The sequence below is a fragment of the Typopeltis vanoorti genome, chromosome 1 (assembly GCF_054136105.1).
Source record: "Typopeltis vanoorti isolate ZY-2024b chromosome 1, IOZ_Tvanoo_1.0, whole genome shotgun sequence".
In the NCBI taxonomy this organism is placed as follows: domain Eukaryota; kingdom Metazoa; phylum Arthropoda; class Arachnida; order Uropygi; family Thelyphonidae; genus Typopeltis; species Typopeltis vanoorti.
The window spans coordinates 107,995,681-108,012,210 of record NC_143549.1 but is presented as its reverse complement, the minus strand read 5'-3'; the positions used below and the strand labels follow the sequence as shown (position 1 = coordinate 108,012,210).

Below are 16,530 nucleotides of genomic sequence, written 5' to 3'. Positions count from 1 at the left end.
ATCAAATTTATTACAACAGTTATTTAATTTAGTCAGGAAATCTTGCAGACTCGACTTGTACTGGATTTATTTAAAAGTATAACATCATCTGCATAAAGTAAAGAGCTGACATTAAAATCTCCAAATTTTATATCAGGTTTAATACCACTTTCCTTCATAATGTGATCCATATAGATAATGAATAACAGAGGGGATAATGTATATCCTTGTCTCACACAAGATTTAACATTAAACTATCTTCCTGTATTTCAATTCTAACTGCTGACTTACAACTCAAATAAAGTCTGAGTATTTCTTGATATCATGCCCCACTGACACCATATAACTATAGTGTTTTGAATAGCTCCCCTCTTGGCACCTTGTCGCATACCTTTCCCAGATCTACAAAACTTAAATACAAATCTTTGTTATATTCCCATGATTTCTCAACTATTTGTTGCAAAGTGAAAATCTGATCCTGACAGCCTCTATTTGGCCTGAATCCAGCTTGTTCTTCACCAAGCTTCTATTCCACAATCCTTCTCAACCATTTTTCTGTGGAAGAATAACTTTATTCTTCCACATTCATTCTTTCTTTTGATTATAGCATAATGATAAAATTCTTTTAGATTGCCTTTAATCATACTCCGATTTAGCTTCTGCATAATACTCGTCACTTTTCTGGCCTGAGTTTTATATATTTCATAACTTCTGTCACTCTTATTCTCACGATATTCTTTCCACATAATCTTCTTCTTGTGGATCTCTTGCTTGAGGTTGTACTTCCTTTTCACTCCCAACCTAGGGATACATTCAGATACTGCCTCATTTAAGCACCTTTTCAAAGATTCCCACATATTGCTGACATTTTTCCTATTTAGTAACTGATACCATGAAACCAAGGATAGTATTCTCCTCAGTTGGTCATAATTTCCAGCTTTGTAGTTCAGCATGTAACCTGTTCTAATGGGAACATCAATATAATTAGATACTTCCCATGAGAGCATATTATGATAACTGTCACCAACTGGTGCTAACATAGTCATATTCTTAATAGAGACCCCTTCTGATGCTATGAACCAATCTAACACTCTTTAAAATTGAGTTCCTTCTTTCACATGTTGCTTGAGAAAGCTGTCTCGCAACAATCCAATAAATTCCTTTTCATTCTTCTCATGAGATTTCTCTTCTACCAATCAATGTTTAAATAACCAGCCTGGTTGGCTGAGTGGTTAGCATATCCACTCTCCAGCCTAAAGGCTGCAGGTTCGAATCCTGCCATGGGCATGGATGTTTGTGATTGTCTGTGAAAATGCTAGTGGTGGTGGTGATGGACAGTAGACGGTGTTGGTGTAGTTGGGTACCCTCCCTTGAGTCTTTGGGATCCTTGGAGGTGTCATGTAATAATAATAATATAATGATACTCCTTATGTTGATGGTTTTTATCTTCAGTTCTTCTGACATTTTGTTTGATTCAGTAGTTAAGTTTTCAACGTTTACTCTGGTTCCCTGACAAAAACAGGGAGCTTGCTTAACCAGTGATACCCCAACTGTAATGATCACTCGTTTAGTACTAATAAGGCTAAATTGGTGATGCAATTCTTCATCACCTGCAACTACGCTGCCAGGTCTGTGGCAACATCTTACCATATATTTCATTTTGTTAGCCTCCACTTAACACTAGATAGCCTCAAACTCACTGCAATGGGACATTGTTACTATCACTGTTTTCTTGTGTTTCTACCCTAACGGGACTTAAGTCATCTGAAATCATTAATAGTACTCCCCCCTCCCCCTTCTCTCCTATCTCCTCTGTGATTCCTAAAAATAGTATACCTATTACACTCGAATCTGGTTACCATATCTGATTCTGATAGCCAGGTTTCACTAATGCCAATCTTAGGCCTCATCATACTTCCTCAAAACATTAGCTGTTCAAGAAACTTATTACCAGATTCCTTTTTTTTTCTCTTACCAACACACACAGAGAGAGAGAGAGAGAGCACCAATGTGATACAGATTTTACAAACCATGTTGTGTATGGACCTACTGTAAAATAAATAAGAAATAAATGAACTAAACCCTTGGTACTATGAGAATTTTGATTAAGAGGTGCTAAACAAGTAGTGATTACCCGCCTCACTCACACACAATCATTTTTTTTTAACAAAAAGCTTTTAACCATATCTGATTTGCAATACAGTTAATACTAAATTCAGAATTACGTTAACATCCAAAACGAGTCATTTACCACCATTTAATCTTGTTAGACTAAACTAACCTTATCTTCACCATCAGCACCATCCAAATCAATGAGTGTACCTCCTTTCACTGGCTGTAATTCATTATCTTTATTACTCCTTGGATTGTTTACTATTAGAAATGCAAGAAGTTAATTATATATTAATATTCATATTTTTCATCCATTAATTTCAAATTTAATTAAATACTTAAACCATGTAAATATACAGATGATTCATTAGGTATTATTACTTCTCTCATTATGTAGTGCACAGAAGACTTATTTTATGACTTAAGGTGCTTTATGATTTATATCCTCTAAATAAAGTAGTGCAGATGTGCAATGACTGAGATGTGTTAATTTCATTATTAATTTATTATTACAATAATAAAAATAAAAGGAATTAATAAAAATGATAGACATCTAACAAAGAAAAATGAAGAATGGGAACAGTGAATTAGATACCAGTAAATGGCAGTATGGATGGACAATGTCTAGAATGACTAATAAGAATAGGATCTCAGATTTCCAATATACAAATTACAAGGTGAGGTAGAGAATTTAGAGATGCGATTGGCTGTTAAATTAAAGAGTAAGGTAAATGCCAGCAATAATCAGGTATAGTGGTAAAATGGTCTGTCTAGTGACCCAGGTGAGTAAGATGTGACTGACAGTGGTTACACATTATGAAAAGTGATAATGTGAAGACCGGAGATGAAGGGCAGAAGTGACTGTGTTGTTGGAATGTATAATGATTTATGAGGAAGTGTGAATAAGGTAACATGGCATTTGAGAGTGATGTTAGAGACAGTGAAGCAGCAAATATAATGATTATGAAGATGTGGATGTATGATATAAATCTAATGATAGGAAAGAGTGACAGTGTGAAACAATGTAGACTGCTGTTGGAAGGAGATGTGTAAAGAGGCAGGGAAATGACAATTAGGTCTCTGAATGCAGGCATACAGGATAGATGTGAGATAAACAATGGTTGTATGAGAAACAGAGCTTCAAGGATGGTTTCAGAAGCAGTGAAGTCAAATGTTTTGATGAGGGGAATGTGGCAAGTAATAATAATGGTGGATTTCAGCAATCAAAGAAGCATACTGAATAAGGAGAATGAATTCCTTAAGCTTCATCTTACAGATAACTTAAAAGGATAATGAGACATCATCCTTTAAAATTTTCTGTAAGATGTCATGTCACTATGTATCTACAAAGGACAGACAACTGTTAATTTCTTTTTCTATGGAGTTTATTCACCATGTATTCAAGAAATAACTAGAATCTAGTGAATCTGAATAGTTCAATTATGTTAGGAGGAAGTGGGGCTTAATGACAGACAGAGACCATTGACCTCATAAGTCACAGCTCCCCATCCAACATACCTGAACTATTCAGATTCACCATGCATTCAGTTATTTCTTATGGAAAGGAAAAATATACAAACAGCTGGACAGAACTGCAATGGGATATAAAAAATTCATCTGGCACTATCGTTAAGGCAATCCATCAATCCACAATTTTGCTCATTAGTGTAATGCACTCCTCTTTCTGATCTGACAGCTTATACATTACCAAACTTACTCCAACCTCTAAAATCTCCATTTCGAAATCCAACATTCTGAATTCAAAACCATTTAGGGGAAGGGTTGTGACAACCTTGTTAACTTCAATTCTGGAAAAATTCATTTTTGCCTTATTACTCACAAAAACCTCTTTCTTCCAGCCTGTCTTATACTTACTTTTCACAACACTTCAATCATAAATGAGATAAATGATACAAGACCATAAAATAGCCTATAAAGAATATGAAGAAACAGCCAGAATATTCAAATCAATATATCTTTTCTACAGATATACAAATACATCCGGCACTATTGCCATATGTATTTTCTATGTTCACAGTTCTTCCAGTCTGTTCATAGTAGGCTTGATCACATGAACAGGGCACTTCACAGACCCCTGGATGTGATAAAGGAGAGATTCTGTCTTTGGGTGAACGGATGAGAGTTGCCAATTGTACATACAGTGGGTAGTTGATCTTAATTAAATCACTCTAGATATCTTTTCAGATGTGCCTTTAATGTATAGGACAGTGTCAGTGGGGATGGGGGGTTATTTCTGGGGAGCATTTACTATTTTGTCTATCTTATGCATATTACGGCCATTGGCTAAGAAGGTGTGGCATAAGTGAGTGAGTTCAGCAGTGAGAGCAATGTCATTGGAACAAATCACTCTAGCTCTATGGGTTAGTGTTTTTAGGATACCATATTGTCGGGATGGTTTTTCAATATCCAAATAGACAATATTTTCAATATCAGCATCTAAAAATCTAGGCATTCTTTTCTGCTCAAGAAGCTATTTTCCACCCACCCAGCTAATAATCGTCTATAAATTCCAAATCCACTCATCCTTAGAATACTGTACACACATTTGGTGCACCTAAAGCCTCATTAAAAATTCTTAATGTTGTCCAGGGGAGAGCAATTTGACACATAGATGACTCTTCCCTCATAGACTCACTTCAACCTTTATCTCACAGAAGCAATCTTTCAACTCTGTTTCTCTTCTGTAGGTACTTCCATGGTCACTGTTCTAGTGAATTGGCAAACATCATTCCTCCACATTTACTGTTAGGCCTGTTAAAACAAAAGCAGCTGCTGTCCAACATCCCCTTTACAGTACAACTGCAAACTCATCAAACTTACTTCTCTTCTTCCTCATTTATTCCATCTACCTCTGTCCCCTGGAAAAGTCTTTTTCTTTAAGAAGAATGTCGATAGGTTTTTTTCCTTCTCTCTCAACCCTCATCTACACCTCTCACCTGGCAATGATGTGCTATAGGTTCTTGTACCTCTCGTGTGTATGTTAATAAAAAAAAAAAACTTAACTGCTATGTACGTGCCAATGATTTCTTAACATTACAACAAGAAACACTTTATTGTGCACAACTTCCTTTTACTCACATAAACCAACAGACATTGTCCTATATGGAATAACTTCTGGATTTCACTTTCTTGCTTCCCACAGGAATTTTTATTCATTTTAAATTAATACAGGAGAAAGACTAACACAAAACTGCTGTATATGACAGCAACATAAGACAAGCAAAGTCTTCTTTCATCTTTAAATAACAGAACACTGAAGGAAACATATTCTGGCTTCATCCAAGAAGACCCTTCTATAAATTCACTTTCTACATGAAAGTAGCAGGAAGCTCCAATGAATAAACTACTAAAAACTCATCACTTTAGAATGAATTAACTTTTTATGTGAAAGTCTTAACATTCTTCTTGAAATCATATCAACAGTTTTGTCACTTCAGAACAACTCTCCTTTCTATATGAAAGTGTCTGAAGAAATAACTAAACCATATCCACTGTTAGAAATCACACATCAGATCAAGAATCCTAAATAAAACAACATTACTGGGTCCATTTCTATATGAAGCAATGAAGTTCCTTTCAGCTTCAACTGAAATAAATCATAAATTATGACTACTAAGCACTTCACACTTCTCATCTAATTTCCATCCAATCTCTATAGATTGAAGACTCAGAAACTCCACAGTTTTCTTCCTGCCGTGTTCCTTTTCTACTCTCCAAATAGCTGAACACTTTGCAACTTTGGCTAATATTGTTTTTGCTTCTGCGTATGCTCAGAAATGCAACTGAGAAATTTCCTCTGAAGTCACAAAAATGTCTTATCTTGACTTGGAGAAAAGAAACAGGCACGTTCCTTAGAAAAACTCAAATGCCAGAAAGTACCACTTTCCGATACACTTAATTTCTTGAAAAATTGCAAGTATAACTCTATAATTCCTGCATTTTTAAACTTTTAAAACTCTGTATGGTCCAGATTCAGATTCTTCCACTCCTGGTTTATCTTTCCTTGTCAGATCATATTTGTTTTGAAGTAAGACCAAATCACCAACTTCTAACACTCTTTTCTCTTCTAAACTGATTTTGTGGCAGTTTATTCTTCTCACAAGTAGACTCACTATTCCACTTCTGAATTTTCTTGCTTTTTATACGTCTTGGAAGAGTGTTCCAATGGCATCATACATACCTTAAATTGAACAGGATTTACATCATGCCTGCTTTGATCACCTGTATTATCTCTAGAAAGACAGCAACTACATTTAATGTGCCAGGTAAATAAGACACTTTCAAGTCATTCTTGAACTTCCAAAGACCATCTGACAAGTTTTGGTTTTGATCATTTACGTAATGCCTGTTTCTCTATCATAGAATATTTCCTCTCTGAGCACTAAATTTCTTACTGAGGAATGCTATTGGCTTCAACTTTTCTTCATATTGCTCTACTACAGATGCTATACAATTCTGTGACACATCCATTGAAACATAAAACTTAGATCTTAACTTTGGGTGAGTCAAAACAGGTGGGTTCTTCAAGATAGACCTAAGATCATCAATAGCCTTTTGTTGTATATACCCCCCCCCCCCCAAGTAAACTTGATTAAGCCTCTGTAGCTCGGTCAGTATAGACAAAGCCCTTTGGTCAGAAAGACCTGGGTTCGATTCCCATCAGTAATGTGAGGAACCTTTATCTGGTCTTTTTTGACAAAAGATGAGTTAGCCAGTCTCATACGGAGGTAGGGTTTTTTTTTTTTCACCTGGAAACTCAGGTTTTTCGTCCCCCAGAACAGGCAAACCAGCCCCATGAACACAAATGGCTACAGTCATAAGACACTTCTGGAATAAGGAGTAACCAACCTATTCCTTAGGAGTTTTGGTTTCGAATACCTACACGGTAAAAAGTGCAGGTCTACACCTAGTTTACTCTCAGGTGTAGACCTGCACTTTTTACCGTGTAGACTAGGTGTAGACCTGCACCTAAGGAGGAAACTTGACTCCATTCTTTGTAAGATCAGTAGGAGGATTGAGAAAGACTTAACAATTTTGGATAAATCTCCTATAATAGTTTACTATTCCTACCAATCTTCTAATTTTCCTAACATTTGTAGGATTACTTACAGAAAGAACTGCACTGATATTTTCATTATCAGGTCTAACAGCTTATCTATAACATGCCCAAGATAATCCACTTTCTCAAGAAATAATGGACATTTGAGGCCTTCAGTTTCAACTTTGCCCCATGAATCTTCTTGATTACTGCCTTCAGTAATCTTTCATGTGGCTTAAAATCTGGAGAAAACAGCAGTAAATTATACCGAAATACCAAAACATTAGTTACTAAAAATTCAGATAATATTAAATTCATTAAAAACATGCTTGAAATGACTGTGCAGAGTTCTTTGTCCCTTGATGTAACCTAATTAGTTCATACTTGGACCAAGGTGTAGAAAATGCAAAATACTTCTTAGATTCAGTCACTTTGTTCATAGCTCTTAAGTCAAGAACAAATCTAAGATCACCATTAGATTTCTCCAGTAAAAGAAATGGTGGAGAGTTCCACAATGACTGAGAATGCTGAATTATACCATCCTCCAAATATTGCTGAAGTAAGGTTTTAAGCCTTTTGGAGTACCAGAGAAGTGTCTAGTACTGCTTTATGAAAATAGGCTTCTCATAATTAAAAAGTCACAGTGTGTTCTATCAAATTTACCACAAGACAATCCAAGAATGCCTTCATTAAGAATGTCAGGAAATTTCCTTCCCAAATGCCTTAAGCATTTAGGAACAATATGCTTATCATCCTCAATTTATTTTGCCTGGGGTCCTCTCAGACAGAGCATCAAAAGGAGGAAAGACTTTCTGCTTCAAAATTCTTAGTAGTTTCATGCAAGAGACAAACTCTGAGAAGGTTCAGCAGAGAATTTGTAAAATGGCTTAAGAAAGTCAATCCCATGCAAATGAAATAACTCCAGATGAATAATTATAACAGTAATCATTAAGAGACAAAAATTCTTTACCTAAAACATGAAACAAAATATTAGAAATTGCTTCAGAGACATTTGCATCTCATCATCTAACTAGTGAATATCAGCCTCTAACCATTCTTTTGAAAAATTGCCAACTAAAGGATTGCCTTGCAATTTTGGTATCCATCAAATTTAAAAGTTATGAATCTGCTAGATCCAGACTCGTTAAAGTTTCACAAGACTGAGTCTGTAAAGATTTAGAATTCTTCACTTCTCTTCTAGACATATTTTGCACAACATTTAAAGATTGAGAATCTTTATGTGCTGCTTTAGTCACTTGAACATTTAGGTTTAGGCAACCAAGCAGAACAATGTCTAGATATGTGACCTAGTTCCCCACATCTAAAACATGTAATAGCTTTAACTCTACCCATTTGTCTTTTATGTGGTATTCTTTTCTCATTAACAAAGCTTGTACTGATATTGTACTTTTGCAGAGTTGTATTTTCTCATACACATACCGACCACCAAATTAGAAATTTTGCCAATACTGATCCTCTTCAATTCTCTGTGCATAGTTTCATGAGATATGGGTAGGGAACAGCCTTCACTGAATGCTTCAGTCAGTTGCTGCATACAGTAAGTTCTGTTTATCTAAGCAATTCTTCTCAGACAATGGCCATCTCATTCCTGAAAGGCTGTCTTAGGACTACAGTTATACCTTCAAAACAAGCAATGTGGGTTATTTTACCAGTGATTAAACACCAGGGATATCTCACAAGAAACTAGTCAGCTATGTTGTTTTCAAAATTGGTTCCAGCCAGATGGGCACCCACAATAAGCCCTTTTATCGAACTCTGAAAGATCCTTTGTTCTGATGATGAACAGAATTTGAAATGGTAGAGATATAAATCATTAATTAAAAATCTGAAGATGGAAATTTTGCAATTAAAATTTAAGAGACAAAATAACCTGATTATAATAAAATAAATCATCTATATAAAACTTACTGTTTCTAGGAATATGAACCTCTTGTACATTTGGCTCTGGTGATGGATTTTCCATATCTTTAGTCAGATCATCTGATTCATCATCCCCTCTAAGTGACTTTTTCTTTGTAGCACCTATAGCAGGACTACGGCCACCCCTAATGTGAGAATATTCTACCAGTTGTAAATTTTTGACTAAGTGAAGTTAAAATCAACTTTAGTGTCGTCTATACTACTTAATTTTATAACTAAATAAATGAAAATGAAATTTGTATGTATAACAATGTTTCACTGAAAATATATAAAAGAAGAATTTTTAACATCATACTAATTCATGAATGAGATCTCATCAGCATTTCATAGAAACCACAAACAAAACTGAAATTCACAATAAATTAGGAATTCTGAACATAGGAGTATCTCGTTTCTTTGGATACTAAAATGATAAGCAAGCATAACAGGAAACAGAGCTAATCAGCAAGTTTAATAAGTCTACCAATGAAGTTGAATTTTGGAGGATACATTTATATGGAAATATACCTGAACATCCATACATCCTTGAAAGAAAATATTCATTTTGCAGGCTTTAAAAGGCTTAAAAAAATTATTTAACTGATAATTACACTAAAATTCAATGTAAAAATGAAATGAAAAATAGCAGAGCGAACATCCAAAAAATTAAGGAATAAAGAAACATGGAACCAAAAATCATGAATATAATCAAAGTGGGAGTGCTTAGGTATCAAAACTACTTAACTATAATGAGACCTCTGTAGATCCTTTAAGAACAAAAAAAAAAAAAAAAAAAAAAAAAAAAAAAAAAAAAAATGATATCAGGGTTAGTGTTCATATTATCTCTGTATTGATCAGTATTTTCTTAAAAAGGCAAATTAGATTTCATTAAGTTTCTGCATCTCCATTTTCAGGTTAATATTCTGGGAATGGTTATTTTATATCGTGGGATAAAATACACAATATTTGGCATGAAAATTCAAAGATAAAAACACCACACATTATACAGAATTTCACTTATTTTATCCTGACATTATCAACAAACTAATTATACGATAAAAGAACTAGAAATATAAAAAATAAATTTATCTGTCTAATATCTCTATTTAATACAGCTACCTACCCTGCATACTGAAAGGAACTATGCATTTTGTATTTTCAATAGAGCTAGCTCCAAGCTATGAATTCATAGCTATGAATTCAAATTAATCTGGTTAAGTGTTTTGAATGTGAATGATGGATATAACTGATATTACTTCTTATCACTCACCACATATAGAACACTAGTGTTCTAGGTGTGGTGAGTGGTGATCCCACACACTTGCTGAAGCTTGTTGTAAACTAAGTTTAAGAAGCTATAGTTATCCATCTGAATGTCAATACCTTCATGCGTATTTATTTCCTGTGAATGGTTCTGCTAAATTCACTGTAGTACTATATATAGTAAACCTTGTGGTGTAACATACTATTTCTATGGTCCCTATGTATTCACTGTAATATCTACTAATTTAGAGGGAAACTGTTGACAGGAACTATGTCAACTTAATCATATTGTGTAATCATAGTATCCTGTATACCTTTGATATACACTGAGTGGCCACTTTATTGGGAACACCTCCCCTTTAAAGAAAATACACAGTTCCTGAAGACAGTGATAGTGCCAACTTAAACTCTGTTGATGCTGAGTTGGAGTTTGTTCCAGCAGCTGACTTTTCACTATTCATCTCGTCCCTAACAAAAAGAGCTATGGCCTTCTTTAACCAGACAAAACCCCGGCCAGAATGAATTTCTATTATGTTGTACCTTCATTTTATTTTTGGTTTAAGCCAATGAGAATACAATTTGGTTGGCTAAATCCCAAATTGCCAGCTCATGACCATTCATTAATTCAGTATCTAGCCAGACAGCTCTTAATGGGGTTGAATCACACGATGGTAAGGAATTGGATATCTGGTCAGAAGCCCTGGTTTGTTCTCGTTTCTTAAAAGTCTACATGGAGTCTCCTCCCAATTATCCATCTTGACCCTAAGTGATCCTCTAAAATCTCGAGTATAACTGCTTATCTGTAGTAATTACTTAAAAACATTACGAAATAACATAAACAGTGACAAGACAGGACAGTGGTTGGAAATTTTCAAGAGGAATGCAATCCAAAGTATTTATCAATACTTGCAGCTTGTTATTAAAAAAAACACACACATCAGAAACCTAAAATGTAGAAAGGCATTCCAATGTCCATTTGAAGTCTTACTGACTAACCAAATATCAATCCCCTACCTGCAACCAGTGGAAATGGCATAGAGCCCACTTACACCTGATTAAAATATTCATCCTATGCATGCATCTCTCCTTTAATTCAAGTTGATGATTTACAACAGGTTTAAGTAATATATCACTCTCTATAAGGATTCATTTACACCATACGAATTTAACATTTTGGATAGTTTTGTCCCTTGGTATTTTATAATATGCTTTTTGTGAACTATCAAAGGATCTTTATTGCACTGCAATAATTTTTCAACTATTTGTTGGAAAGTAAAAATCTTACATTTACAATACCTACTTCACCTAAATCTATCTTATTACTTTAACTTTCTTTTTAACAATTCTTCTCGGAAAGATTTATGGAAGCATACTTCCTGCAGCATCTCTAAGGAAATTTTGCTATCATGCTCAGTGAGTTTTATTTCCCTTTTTCACAAATTATTACTCTAGTCATCTGGGATGACTTATGATCAAGTCATATTTCAGTAATTCAAGTCATATGTCATCTGCTTTTCCACATTGCATGTTTCTGGTGGTTTTCTACCTCAAAAATTGGTGTGAATTTCTTAATTCATTCCTCACAGAAATTTAATACATCTCTATGATCTCCAATTCTTTTTCTAATGCTCTTTCATTATTTTTAAGATTTCTTCAAATAGTATCAGAGCATTCTACCAGCTTCTTGATATTTAATCTTTATCTTCTTCCTAAATAACTTCCCTGATTTCCATGCAGATAATTTTTGCCCCAAGCTTGGCTTTCCTACACTTTTTCTCTATTTCTCTTAAGAGAATATGCTGACTTACTAGCCATGGAATTTTCTGTAAGAATTTTTTTTTTTTTTCCCCTGCATGAACTACCTCTTTAACTTCATATCCACTACTGAGATTTTTACAGCATTAATGTGGTTCAAAGAAATAGCAAAACTTCATAATTCAGCTTGGCAATCATATATACTTGCTTCTCCCACTTTCTTTTTAATTTCACATTCACCTCTTTGAAGCAGCGTTCCCCATGAACTACTTCCCACTTTTAAAAAATCTTGCTCACACATGGTACCATGAGATGTTCTTGTAAGCATCTAACATGGTACCTATGTGTGAGCAAGATTTTTTTAAAAGGGAAAAATTCATTAATATGGAATTAAAGAGAAATCTGTTGTTGTTATATGATACGATAATATAAAAGTATATATGCAATTTTCTTCGCATTTACAATACAGTTACATATGTTAGTATTACTGGTTAATGTGATAGCATAATAAAGAGACAACGTAATTAAGTAGTAAACTTGCTTGCTGTATGTTATAATCCTTACGGAATAATGCATAAATGTTGTGTGTATATTTTTGTATGTTTGTTTATACTAGTGTTCATATTCACACTATTACTGCAAAATGTGTGAGGAATGTAGTAACAGCAGCCATTTTGTCACTTGAGCTTTACTTTGAATTGATCTCAGTAACAAGCATGCACATTAGTTGTTTTTAGAATGGCTGTAACTGGATAACAGGAAAAGTAACCAGCAAACAGTAGGAAAGCAGGAAAGGAGAGATGGAAAGGTCTAATAAAGTACCGAGTTTAAGTTCTCTAATCTCAGAAAACATTTTAGATGCATCTTTAACAACTCTTCAAAGAGGAACTATGAAGATAATATATATCAAGACTTTGTATATGAGAATATTTTGTGCTTAAAGAAAGGCAAGTGATATATTCCAAGGAGTAATATGGAATCGTCAGTAAAAGTCCTTGTATTTGGAAAGGCATTTGGAACTGCTCAATTAATGTAATCCTGTTGTTTAAGTGATTATTCTTCATGCCTACTTCAAAAAACTTCAAAGAAAGATGCATTCAAGAGCCTCTTGAGGAAACCAGAAGATACATTCAAGTATATTGGTCAAGTGAGATTTTTAGCTAATGTATTTAAGGAATTTAAGATAAAATAGATGCGGCAAAGGAAATTTCCATATGGCCAAGTGAAACTACAGAATCCTTTCCTTTAGTAAAATGAAACTACAGAACTTTCAGCTGAATGGTGTGTTGAATTTGTTTTTGTAAAGTATTTGATGTTATCTATCAGAATTGTATTTAACTGTATCTTAGAGAGTGAAAGATATATTTTATTGAGCTCATATAATCCAATTCTAGAATGGCCATTTAATTATTCTTTGCATATATAATGAGAAGTCAGCTACACAGAATAGTAGAAATTAAATTACTATTTGTAATTCTAAAGAGAGTATGAATGTCAGATCAACTTAGAGAGAATTGTATTTATTGCATAAAATTATATGCTTATAGTAAATATTTTATTATTTTTATAAGTGAGCTTCATTTTTTAGAATACAAATGTTGATCCTTGAAGTCAATGTACCATCACAGATATGAAACAAACATTCTAACCAACTAAAATAAAATAATATATTGCTATATTATATTCCATGACTAACTTTAATATGTAGGTTGGATATAAGTGGGAAATAACATAATTGGAGCAATCAAGCTTCAAATATAACAAATTTGATGAGACAGATGGAGCAATCATGCTTCATCAAAATATAACAAACTGATTCTAAAAACCTCTTGTGTGGAGATAATTTAAAATAATAATAATAATAATAAAATTACAATACACTGAATACTTTGCAATATGAGAAAAATGTCAAATAAGTGATTTGTTTTTGGCTGGTTTGGCTGATGATAAGTGTCTTTGGATTACTTGTATTCCAAAATGGTACAAATTACCCTTTCCTTTTCCGTTTATCCACTGGTGGTGATGGTGACCTCTTCCTTTTTTTCACTCCTTTCCTATCCCTCCTGTCTCCATCTGCAGATATCAACTATTAGAAGGTAGAAAACAAAAACTTTAGTATAACAACATAAGAAATACAAAACACTACTTTTTATTAGATCTTAAAATACTGAAAAAATTTACTATGTAATCATCTGAAATTACTGTAAATGTAGTATAATGAACTTATTTCTAATCGTGATTACTCTCTATGCCCAAAGTAGTCATGGTTTTTCATACTTACAGATAAAAATCATGATTTGGCTTGACACATGTAAAGACGTGACAGTGCTATTATTATCGAATGAAGCATGTGCCATACCAACCTGGCTGGACTGAAATGTCAGAAATGTTTTCCATGTACTCTTATAATATTTGCATTGCAAGCAATAAGTCAAGGGCAGTTGAACAAGAACATCAGCTGCACCCTCAGAGTTGATCTTGGAGAACAAGGTCAAATCTAAGGGTGACTGATCTTGTTCTCCAAGTCAACTTGCAAACCAATCTTTGGTTAATGTTACTATTTATACTCTACATTACTTTAGAGAGATGCAAAGCAGCATATTAGCCAGTGCACTCTCCGAGAACCAAATACTCACTACACTAAGATAAATTTAGAACCATCCATTCTTGTTCCCTCTGAGGAAGAATCAGAAAGAAACAGATAAAATCAGACAACAGTAGTTACTGTGACTAATCAGCAGATAGGTCAGTTTCACACCCATACATTTTTGCCAATGTAAGTGTATACAGTAAAAAAAAAAAATAAATAACTCAAATAATCAGCAGTTGACTTATTTCAAGCTTTCAGACAGGAAGAAACAACAAGACTACTTCTGGAAATTCTAGTTTTTTTTTAATTCCATAAAATAGGCAAAGTGACATAAAAACATGTGCATCTATAGCAATGGTAAACAGTACACTACAGGAGATAAAACAAATACATTACTGAACTACAGAGCACCAGCACAATTGGGAAATGACTTTTAAAAGATGAGAGAACTTAAAAAGTAGGTTAAAGAACCTGATATATTTTTATTTTATTTATTATTTACATTTTGCCACAAAGACATCAAAGGTTATACTGCACCAGGTCACAGCAGTACATATGGTAATCGGTTAGGACAATCACAAACATCCATGTCCTTAGTGGGATTCGAACCTGCAGCCTCCTGGCTAGAGAGTGGACATGCTAATCAACTGGCCAACCAGGCTAGTGTTAAAGAACCTGAAATCAGTCACTAAGTATTATTCAGCACATGACTTAATGAATCAATTATAGTAATCTGTAGTGTTGTAAGGTGAGCTGTTTATTTTTCTTTATTTATTTATGAGATGATAGAAAATAGACAACTAATTAGTTAGCATCAGATAATAGTAGAAAAACTGGAACATTTCAAGTTCAAAACCATACCAATTCCTACATTCTTTTCGTGCCTTTCTGCTACTCAGCCATCTTCATTAATGAAATAATTTTCATATTTAATTTTCTCAACCATAGTAAGAAACTGAAGTTTAATAATCCTGCTCAAATGAAGGTTACTTTTGTAGCTGTTCTAAAACCAAGCAATATTGTCTACAACACTGTTCAGTTTTAGAACTATTTTTTGAAGAGCCTCTTTACTGAAAAATGCAATGCAGAAATCTGTATATTCTTTAGGCATTTTCTTTGCCTTTTGTTGAGTTCTTTTTGACAATATAGCATTTTACTTGTAAGATTTGCACTTCCATTAGCGGACATGGTCACTATTTTTTCACCCCATTCTTAATTGTACCATTATACATAAATTACTGCTTCTGACAAATCTTAAGTTGCCATATTTTTGCTGATTTCATGAAAACTAGTTACCCTGTGAATTCAAATATCTAAATTCACAGAAACAGAATAATTTAGAATAAAACTGCTGACAAGAAACTAGTAATAATGTGTAAACTTAAATTGTATAGTATGATCACAGTATCCTGCACATTTACTGAGGATACATATCAGAAATTAAAGATAATGTTGATGGTGGTAATTCCAATAAATATGATCAACTGTGGAGTTTCATGTGCTGTTGCATAGCTGTCATGATAGCTATTCAACATCATAACACTCATCAATTACCACAGAAAAATATTCAAAACTACTTAGTTTTTAATTATAAATTCTCACCCAGTACTGGGAAATCTCACATAGGATCATTTTCTCCAAATGATTCTTCTTATTTAATTTTCTCAACCATAGTAAGAAACTGAAGTTTAATAATCCTGCTCAAATGAAGGTTTGAGCAGGATTATTAACTTGTTTGAACATAGCACTGAAGTGCAGTTACCAATGATTCCTTAATAAATAATCCAGAAAATTCCAGGTGTTCTTAGCAAATTGTGTGCGAAAGCACATAATTACCACTGCAATGCTAATC

At 33.8% G+C, this 16,530-nt stretch overlaps 1 protein-coding gene across 4 annotated transcripts in view; it reads right to left on the bottom strand.

Moving 5' to 3' along the window:
* mor (SWI/SNF- related protein mor) overlaps nt 1–16,530 on the bottom strand; it is a 442,374-nt gene that overhangs the window by 230,109 nt on the left and 195,735 nt on the right. For 3 of the 4 annotated variants that reach the window (XM_090398829.1, XM_090398819.1, XM_090398811.1), the window contains exons 9-11: nt 14,080–14,174; nt 9,080–9,216; nt 2,261–2,352 (exon numbers count right to left, since the gene is read on the bottom strand). In XM_090398829.1, the coding sequence (XP_090254955.1) occupies nt 2,261–2,352; nt 9,080–9,216; nt 14,080–14,174 (324 nt within the window). Of the gene's footprint in view, nt 1–2,260; nt 2,353–9,079; nt 9,219–14,079; nt 14,175–16,530 lie in introns of all 4 variants that reach the window. The other variant, XM_090398837.1, reaches the window with a different exon arrangement.